Source organism: Eurypyga helias, unplaced genomic scaffold (assembly GCF_000690775.1).
Source record: "Eurypyga helias isolate BGI_N326 unplaced genomic scaffold, ASM69077v1 scaffold24715, whole genome shotgun sequence".
Taxonomy (NCBI): Eukaryota; Metazoa; Chordata; class Aves; order Eurypygiformes; family Eurypygidae; genus Eurypyga; species Eurypyga helias.
The window spans coordinates 1-10283 of NW_010249834.1; the positions used below are offsets into that span (position 1 = coordinate 1).

The window sequence follows — 10283 nt, forward strand, 5'->3', positions numbered from 1 at the left end:
CCTCAGGCCGGGCCTGACTCGCCCTGCCCCCCCCTTGCCTTGCAGAGGATGCCGCCGGGCGCTACATCTCCCCCTTCCACGACATCCCCGTCTACGCCGACGCTGGCAAGGTGAGAGGGGGAAGGGACCGCGGCAAGGGAGCACCAGGCCGGGTGGTGAGAGGGCTGATGCTCTCATTCTCACATTCCCGAGAGGCGTCTCGGGCTTGCCCATGAGGTCAGATAAAAGTGTTTTGGGTTAAAAGCAGCAGTTTTACGTTTAGGTCGATATCTACATCTGCTCCTATAGAGGTTCCGTGCTCAGGCTGCGTGATATTTCAGGCTTGCGTTTTGGCTGCGTTAAGACCGCTTTACGCCCACGGTGTAACCAGCCGTGGAACAGAAGGAAGGTGAGGGCGCGGAATTCTTGCTGCGGCAGCTCCTGGGGACCCCTTGCCTCACACATCGTGCGGGTGGGGGATCTGCCGCATGCTGCATCCTTCTGTCGGCCAGCAGCCGGTCAGTTGGGCTGTTCACCGTCTTCAAACGCCCCAGCTGCAGGAAACCAGGATGGCCGTGCTTCAGTTGGTGCTGAAGGCTTTTCCCGTCATAATGCGGGCTCCTGGGCTGCCTTCCCCACCTTTGTAGCTTGTTGGCAGCGTGAGAAACGCAGTCTCTTAGTGTTCGTGACAGAGGCGTGTCGTTTGGAGGTAGAGAAGGGAAAGGAAAAGCGCATGCAGGATTGAGAGATGAAGTTCTAAAAAGTAGCTGGTTCAACTTTGGGGGGCAGTTGTTGTCAGAATACCCTCTGGGAAGTCTGAGGTGGCTTCTGCCTGCTCAGAAGGGAAAAGACGGGTTATAATCATCGATGGCAGTGGCTAAACAGTTTCTGTGCCCCACTGGGAAAGCACTTTTCAGAAGCAGGTGTCTGAAAGGTAACTCAGACAAGGAACTTCCAGGTAACACTTCGCTTTGTAGCGCTCACTGAACAGGGGAGGAAAGGGCAGGGGTGTGAGTATAAGGGTGAGGAGGGTTTCCTCGGGCTGGTAATGATTAACAAGGGAAACTCGATGGCTGGTGTGCCTTCAGGCGCTCGGTGCTGCTTGCCAGCGCCAAGTCATTAGGAGAAGCAAGTATTGCTGAAGGTCTGCAGTCCCCAAAGTTACACAATAGTGCGGATCACATTAGACCTCTTTCTGTTGCCGGAGTGCCTCTCCGCAGAGATTTTGCTCGTTACTCAGCAGGTTCGTTACCAGCTATGGGAGGGAGCACAGCTTGGAGCAAAAGGTTGTCTTATTCCGTCTGGGCTCCTTGATCTTTATCCTCAGACTGCTAAGACACTGAGAGGATTGCAGGGCGGTGTTTTTTCAGTCTAGGGCTGGGATGTGGCGACCTTATCTGCACCCACGTGTCTTGGCATTGCGAAGGAACGACCTTGGCGACTCGCTGGGTGTCTTAGACTGAGGCAGGTCTGTTAGCTGGGCTGGGGGAAACTGCAAGCCTGACAAAGATGCACCCCCAAGTCGTCTTTCCTTGCCCACAAAACTGTAAGCACCCTGTCTAGCCAGTTCCGATTGCCTCATTCCTTTCGGGTTGCTTAATAAAAAATTGTCTAGGCCTTTTTTACTTTTAAGTTCCCAATGAGCAGTGATCCCCCTGCAATTGAGGGGATGTAATAAACTTCTGTGAGGGAAGGGTGTGGGCAAAATCGGTGATGTAACAGCGCTCGTTGCGCAGTTGCAATCTAATTATGGCGCAATACAGGTGCGAGGGATTTTTACAGTGCTAACACCGCTTAACCCGGGGATTAGAAACCTTGTCGGTGCTAGGGACCAAGGTTTGATTTTTTTGTTAAAGGCCGTAGTCTCTTCAAACAGCAAATGTTAAAGTTCACGGGTAGAAAAGCGTGTTTTCTTGAAGAGGAGACTCTGGCATTGAACTTCCAAGAGTCCTCTCAGCCCAGCTAGAGTACACAGGAGATGTTTTCAAGTGTCACCTGTAAACTAGATGCTGCAAAAGCTGGTTCTGCATTTCTCCCCCCAAAACTTTATCCTTGAACCGTGCTGCTAAGAAGGTCTGTTGGCTTGGAGGGAGGGAGCTTGGGCATCTCTCCCTACTTCAAGACAGACTAGAATATTTGGGAGTGAACTCTCAGTCACTGAGGATAGTACGTAGGTACCCACATTACTTAAGGCTTACTCTGGTAAGCCTTGTCTCTTCTAAATTGCCAGGGTGGCTCTTGCTGTAGTATTAAGTGCTTTGAATTTAATAAATGTGCCTAAAGCCTCATTTTGTTATGCCCGGGGTAGTTTGTATGCAGCTGTCTTCGACTCATTAAACCTGCCGTTCCATTTCCTGGCAACGGGATGGCGATGTTCGTAGGTGGCAACCGATGGAGGATGGGTGGGTAACCTCAGTCTGGCTGTTGCTGGTGTCTTTCATGGGATTCGGCTCTGAGTGATGACGTGACCAGCCGGACTACCAGACTTGTGTCAACTGTATCGACGCTGGCACTGGGGAAAAACCAACCAAACAAAAAAACTCAACAAAACAAAAAAAAAAAAAAAAAAACCCAAGCAAACAGCAAAACCCCTATAAAAGTTAAGGTTTCGTGCCAACTGGTTGGTTTTCCTGCTTGCTTATGTGCATTTCCTGGTTTAAAGTGTGATCTCGAGATTCCTTCCCGTTCACTGATATTTTGCTTTCTTCAGAACGTGTTCAACATGGTTGTGGAAGTACCTCGATGGACAAATGCTAAAATGGAGGTAACTCTTACAGTTCCTAGCTTAAGTGCTTGAGCCAACTCGCCTCTTAATCTTTGACTTTGCTGATTCTCTCCTCCTCACCTTGAATCGGGGTGGTCTAACACTGGTGGCTCCCTAACTAGCAAGAAAATAGTTCGGCCCCAATAACTAAGGCCTTTCAAAGCCTGCTGTACTGCAGGCATCATGCCAAGGGAGCGTTCTAGGTATAACTCTAGCTTCTTGTGTCAGTACTTGCTGGAGGTATGGCATGGAGGCTGGGGCTGACAGACGCCGCAGTAACTTAGCATGGATCTGGGCTTCTGATTATGGCAGCATCTTACGGCTCTCGGCCCCGTGTGCTTCTGACCTTCGTAAGTCTGCTGAAAGCTGTATCCCAGGAGATGGCAACGCAACAGGAGGTGGAATTGTCCAATATCTACTGTTGGCTTCAGGGTCAGCTCCTGGGCTCTTGGCTTCTCCATTAGCAGCCAGCTTCATCTAAAAAAAAAAAAATCACGGCGTGGGTTTTCTTAGAGAGCAAAGTAGAGAGATTTATGTAACTTTTCTTACAGATTGCAACAAAGGATCCCTTAAACCCAATTAAGCAAGACGTGAAGAAAGGAAAACTGCGCTACGTAGCAAACGTGTTTCCCCATAAGGGTTATATCTGGAATTACGGTGCCATCCCACAGGTACTGTCGCTTGTCTCGGTGGCTCATCCCTTCTGGTGGGGAGGAGGGAGGATGCCTGTGTGTGTCTCTACCACCAAATTAATGAGCACGGTCAGCCACAGAAAGCATGTTTAGATACATTCCTGAAGATAACAAGCAGGCAGCCTGTGTCCTTTTGAGCAAAATGATGTGGCTTTCAAGTGGGACCCAATGGGACCTTTCAATCCCAACAAAAAGAATAGGAAAGGGAAGATGTTCCCATCTCTACAGGGACACAGCGAGTCTGGGTCTAGGTGATGGGTCCTGAGAAAGACAAGGGCCAGGTGAAGACAGTCTAGTGGGAGCAACAGAGGCAGCTGCACCTGTAGAAACTATTCCCATAGGAAGAGAGTGTGAAGGAGTCTGGGATGCTTTTGTGTGAAACAGTGGATGAAGGCAAGTCTTCTCACTCTGCAGCAACATTTCATGCATTTGCATAGATAACAACTGAATTATTTCCTCTCTCTGCTGTGGAGAGGACGAGTAATGGCCTTAACCTTAATCTTCTCCTCTGGTTCCTGCCACAGTGAAAGCTTTTCCCGTGGCCAGAATGGCAAAGCAACAGGATGGTATGGCCTGGGAATGTTTTGCAAAAGCTGGCCTTGCTTTGGGTGGAGGGATGAGCTGAGCATCTCAAGGTCTCTCCCAACCCTTTCGTGATTTAAAGCTTTACAGGATAAGACACTGTAGCTTAGTGGAAGAATAACTTCTGGGCCCCGGATGGAGAGCTTCTCCTTGAATTCTGAATGCGTGTGCAGCTCCTCTCAAGCTGTGTAAGGGTTCCACAGCTACTTTGGAGTTCCTCTAACTGCTGGAAAGGGATGTTCTGTCTATTATGGTTTCTTGGCTTGAGGTGGTCTTTTGAAGCTGAATTGGTTTCCTACTCGGATGGGTTCTGGAGCCGGTTTCCTTGTACAGAATTACAGCTTTTGGAGCATTCTCCCAGTCACGTCTTAGTGGACCAAAGAAGCGAATGTGTCGAGGGACTGAACTTAACACTTCCTTAACACTATTCCTTGTGCAATAGTGGTTGTGAACAGTCCTTCAGCACCACCCAGGTTTCAGTACTTCTTCCTGAATGTTCTGCATGCATCACGAGGTCTTGACTGTACTAGTCGTGTCCTGGCATGCAGAGATTAGGGAAGAGCATTCCTTCTTTTATGATATCTCAACAACCTTGGAGGTAGGTGCTTTTTACGATGCAAATGGGCCTGGTGTCCTTTTGCTCCTGACCAGAAAGGTGTGTTTTAAGCAACCATTCCTTTTGGAAGTAGAGCTCAAATGCCTTCTGGAGTCCTGTCCTCCAACTTAGGGTAGGGTATGGGACACTGCATTCTTGTCACGGTGCCTTCAGTTATTTAATTAAAAGGAAACAATACACCCTGTCCCTTTTCCTTCTCTACTGGGCTGCTATCTGGAGTTCAGGAAACTTCTGTTAAGAAATGAATAGGGAGAGGAACTGGCAGGCAGCCAAATCAATTGAGTGCTCTTTATAGAGGTGAACTTCACCTCTGTGCAGCTGTGGAACGGAAGCCTGGGAAGTTGTTGCCAAAAAGGTTTGTCAGTGGGAGGGAGCAGTTTGGACTTGGCAGGGTAGGACCGTTTAGCTGGGATTCGGACTGCGTTTGCAGGCAGTGGGAATGGTAGCCCAACCACCAGACCTGAGGCCAAGCATGAAGTGGGCCGTCATCTGTATCTCGGAGGCAATTGCACGCCTGGAATAAACCTGCTTTTCGTTTCCTCTCGAAACCCGAGTGTCCTCATTTGTGTGTGTGTGTTGGGGGGGTGTTTTTTGCAGACTTGGGAAGACCCAGGTCACAAAGATGAAAACACTGGCTGCTGTGGAGATAACGATCCAATTGACGTGTGCGAAATTGGAAGCAAGGTAACGCATTCTAGAGGGTAACTGTCTTTTTGAAACGTGTAATTAATGTCGTGAAAGTCAATCGTCCAGAGACATTCTTTAGTTCCTACCTCCTCCGCCTTAAGAACATGATGGCTCCCGCTGCTGCGAACTGCTGATAAGTGGTACCCGACCGCTTGCTGAGCTCCTGCATCTCGCGCAGGCCCCTGTCGCGCGTTCCTTGGATGCATCAGTACGGACAAACAGGGGCTTTGTCCTTGCAGGTCTGCTCTCGAGGAGAAGTCATCAAAGTGAAGGTGCTGGGCACGCTGGCGCTGATTGATGAGGGAGAGACAGACTGGAAGATAATTGCTATCAACGTTGAAGACCCTGAAGCAGACAAGTATAATGGTAAGTAACGGGAAGGAGGAGCGGGCTTAGTACTTCCCTTTCTCTGTTGGGAGCCCACAGGGAGCGTTTCAGGTTAGGACATGTAACTTCTGTTACTAGATCTGGCTAACAAACCTCTTCTCCGGGGCCAGATATCAATGATGTCCGGAGGATGAAACCTGGATACTTAGAAGCCACAGTGGACTGGTTCAGAAGATACAAAGTACCTGATGGAAAGCCAGAAAACCAGTTTGCTTTCAACGGCGAATTTAAAGACAAGGTAGGATCACTTTTCTTCATTACCATGAACGAGCAACAGTGTGCTGTCCAAAAACTGTGCTCGGGCTGTGTGGGGACACCGGTCCCTGAGAGAATGAATTTTTACAGGACTGCTGGTAGCTGATCTCGTTTTTCCTGCTGTCTTCCAGCCTACCTTTCTGCTTGTTTTCCAGCACGGTGCTTGCAGGAATAGGAGGAGAAAACGCTGTGCAACACAGCCGGGCACAAGTCAAACTTAACTCAGGAGATAAAATGTTTCTTCCTTGGGGCATAAAGCGTTCCCTCATGCCCTTTGCGTAAGGCCCCGTACCCTGGCAGCCTTATTCCTCTGCTCCCCTCCGGGCTGGGTCAGGGCTACAAGGGAGGTCGGGCAGGAGTGGACTTGTCCCCTTCGACTGTAGCGCAGCACTGGGTTGGGTGGGCTGGGACGTCTCCAGCCCCTCGGGATGGGTGAGTCCTTAATCAAAGCCAAGGCGGAAAACAGGGACAAAGAAACCCTGCATGCATTCCTAAAAATTTGGCTCCATGCGGTATCACACCAGGATATTTATTGCTGGTGCAAACAAAGGACTGTGTGTGCTTCCTTCTGCAGCTAACAGGTTAATGCTTGAGCGTATACTTTTTTTTTTATAAAAAGGAAAAAAAGACTCTGATATGCTTGGCGGCAGATTCACTTTTAAGTAGCTGCAAAGCTAGATTAGGTACGTGTTGATCTGCACAGCCGCCGAATGATTTGCCTGGAGTGGACAAAAGCTCGCAGATAGGACAGGATCAGCTAGCTGCTGGAGACGGACCGAGTGGGAGGAGCAGCAAGGGTGGAGGTGCTTTTGTCATATAACGCTGGCTCAGGACTAGAATATCTGCATTGGGCTTCTTCTGGCCTCAAGCTCGCTGGGTGACCTTGGCGTAGCCTCCCGTCTGGGAAACCAAACAATTCATATCCTAAGATGCCCGTTGTTGCGGCTGTTGAGGAGGTTGGGAACACCAGCTGGGAGGTTGCTGGTGTTCCTGAAAGGCGCAATAGCGGAAGAGGTCTCTCCCAGTCCCTTCCAGAGTCAGAAACTGTCTAAAATCAGCCTGGAAATACTGGCCTCTCGTTCCACGGAACTGATAGTCTGGAGAAGATGGGCTAGTGCTGACACGTAACATCGTGCTTGTTCTCATCTTCCACTCTAGGATTTTGCTCTGAATGTCATCAAAAGCACACACGAACACTGGAAAGCTTTAATAGCAAAGAAAACTGACGGAGGGGAGATCGACTGGTAGGTTAATGCCTGCGCTACTGTGCAGGCTCCCTTCCCCTACACGAATAAACCCGGAAAAAACTGCCCGGAGCAGTGCCATGCTTTCTGTTTAGCTGCTGGCTGTATCCTTCCCTTTCCCCTTCGTCTTGGCAGCTCTAACAATGATTTGTAATATTCCATAACCGTGTACTCTTGGGGGAGAGACTTGGCTCGCACATTCTCACAAGCGACCTGTCTCTTCTAGCACAAATCTGACGGTGTCCGACAGCCCTTTCTGCTGCAGTCAGGAGTGTGCAAAAGCGACTGTGGATGCAGTAAGTACAAATTTGGAGTGTCCTAACCCCAGCGGGCAAAACGGGACAATTTGTCTGGTACCGTGAACTCTCTCTCTGTGAATAGTGCGTTGTATGCTCAGAGTTTTTCAGATGACTCGACACAGCACCCGTTTCAGGTTAAATGGGGTGGATGTGGAGCAAGCCAGACGTTCCTCCAGAGGCTTCTCCCTGCCCTTAATCGTCTGGGAGATGGAATCCAAACCAGAGTTTGGGTGAAAGGCTAAACTTCCGAACCAGGCTGTCAGCTGTTCGGAGAGTGTTTAAGTATTTGCCCGTCCAAGAGCGTCACGGCACAGGTCACCCTTTGAGAAAAGAAAGTTGCAGTGCCTTGCAGCTAGGGACCTCGCATCCTTTGCAATGAAAGGCTTGAAGTTCCCAGTTTCAGGAAGTCCTACCCGGTTTCGAGACTTGACTGCATCTCCCTGGGCTTGTACTGCTCTTGGCAACTTGAAGGGTGTTAGAGGAATGAGAAGGAAAAATCAAAATGCAGATGTTCCCTCAGTGTGCAGGAAATGTGACGGGAAAGCAGAGTCTCTCCATTAGCCTTGGAGAGGCTTTTAAAACCTATTGTCTTGCTTTCAAAAGTGCCTGCATCCTCTGGTCGTACCCAAATTACTCTGTACGTTTCTGAAAGTGCAGCCCTCGCGGAGGATGTGTCACCAGCCAGGGACCCTTGTTTGTCTGGAGTGGTTAAATATCAGGGGAAGGCTCTTTGGAGGAGTTTTCAGAGAGTCCTTTGTGCTTGGATTCCACCGTGGCATCGCAGGTTGAAATAAAGCAGGCTGCCCGCAACCGCGCAGACGCTGGAGTGGGGACTTCTCCCGGCGAGAAGCAGGTGGCACTGCAGCCTGCGCTTGGACCAGAGCGCCTTCGGCACGTAGGACGTCTAGGGAATGAGGAGGCTGTGGGGGTGGGCAGGACTCGTGCCGCACGTGAGCTCGTTTATTCCCTCCCGGCTGACCAGCACCGGCCGCGGACCTTAAACCGTGCTGGGTCAAGACCTGCGCGGCTCGAAATGACGTCTGGTGAGCTGCCGGCGCGAGGTCAACCTCCGCAAACTGCTGCTGGCTGCTAACGTGTTTCTCGTTCCAGGCGCCGCCGGGCAAAGCTGCCAACCCCATCCCACCCGAAGGTGAGTCTCAAAACCCACGTTTATGTTCCAGTAGCGAGTGGAGACTTCCTCAGGGGAACTGTCAGTAGGAAAATCAGGGGTTTAACTGTTGGCTGGGTGTGGCTCTAGCAGCAGGAGAAACAAAGGGTCTAACTGGTGTTAGTAGTGCAGTTCATGCCCTGAATAACGTCCTGTTGCCGCTTTACCTCCTGGTTTGGGTGCGGGAGGCGGGGAAAGAGCGGTCGGGAGGAGACCTCGAGTGCCACAGTTTGCTCCAGAAGAGATGAGATGTATAGCAGGTCCTGAAAGAGGAGCACTGAAAGGACTGAAGTGCAGTGATTGCAGGAGGGCGGTTTTAGTTCCCCCGAAACGGGAGTTTCATCAGCATCCTCGGTGCAGGCGAGCCGAGGAGGGGAAGTACTCCCTACCCACGCAGGGCAGGGGCAGAAGTCAGCTGTGTGTTGAGTGCTTAAGTTGTTGCTGAGCCCACTGACCGGAGTTCTCTCACCGAACAAGTGTTGCTGCGAGCTGGGAACGAGCCTTTTGGTGACTCAGGATGTGCCTCTGTGAGGAATCCTCGCTCGGCTGTTGTTTTCCCTTCGGCACGAGGGAGCGACGGGCACCTCGAGCCAAGTCCAGCCATAGCAGGGCTGAGCTAAGGGGCAGCGTTGAGAACCCACAGCTGTGTGGCAGGTGGAGGAGCTGGGCTGTCGTTCCCAACCTCTTCACGGGTGACAAGCCCGCGAAGAAATTGGTGTCTTTGGTGCAGGCATGGGGGTTGGAGGTGAAATGAGCTCACCTCCCTGAGTCAGCTGAGCCTGAGGGAAGCCGAGCTGGCTCTGCCTTGCTGTCCTCGCCTGTTCTGAGTCATGTGTAGACTGAGCGAGGGTGACTTCTCCGGGAAAACATACACGTAAACAGGGCTCCGCGAGAACCCGACTGCTGCGTGGCGGGGGTGTTGGCGGGAAGCCCCGGCGCTGGAGGTGACGCATGCGGTGCCCTGTGACTACTTTAATGAGCGGGTGGCTAGCAGAGGGCTTAACCTGCTCTGGTTTTTTTTTTCTGCCCCACACAGTTGACAAGTGGTTCTACTACCAGAAGAACTAAGGAGGGGTGGCGGAGAGCCGGCTGTCCTTCCCACCGAGGAGCTGCCGCCTGCAGGAACAGACCACATCGCTTCAGTGTCGGCGAGAAGACCTTGCCTGTAACTTTGCTGATTAGAATCACATATCTAGCAGTGACGTGCCTGCTGCATCCAGGTCTTGTGGAGGCTAGAAGACTTAATTTATCATAGAATCATAGAATGGTTAGGGTTGGAAGGGACCTTAAAGATCATCCTGTTCCAACCCCCCTGCTGTGGTTCTAAATGATGCCTGCGGTTTCTAGAATCAAACGCCTGCCTGTGCATGGTCGTACAGTGTGCTCTGTAAATCGGGACCTGAGGTGACTCGTCTGGTATGTGTGGATGCTAGAAATAAAAACTACTGAAACTGAGCGCTGTGGGGCTCCGTTTCCTTTCGCTCTGTGTAGTGAAGCCCCGGAGCCAAGGGGTTAGTGCTGGGGGGGTCGGATTTATCGGGTGACGCTGTGCCGTGGGGCGGCAGGACGGGCCGGGGACCGGCCTCGAACTCGTGGCGTGCGGCGGGGCG

At 51.2% G+C, this 10283-nt stretch overlaps 1 protein-coding gene across 1 annotated transcript; it reads left to right on the plus strand.

Moving 5' to 3' along the window:
- Positions 1 to 35: 35 nt before the first annotated feature.
- On the plus strand, positions 36 to 9741 carry LOC104503057 (inorganic pyrophosphatase-like; the record flags this gene model as incomplete). The annotated part of the gene is made up of 10 exons (XM_010151512.1): positions 36 to 110; positions 2690 to 2743; positions 3295 to 3414; positions 5231 to 5317; positions 5560 to 5686; positions 5818 to 5945; positions 7121 to 7206; positions 7433 to 7502; positions 8616 to 8655; positions 9710 to 9741. Coding segments are annotated over 10 exons (819 nt in total), but the record flags the coding sequence as incomplete, so codon positions are not given.
- Between the last annotated feature and the right edge of the window lie 542 nt (positions 9742 to 10283).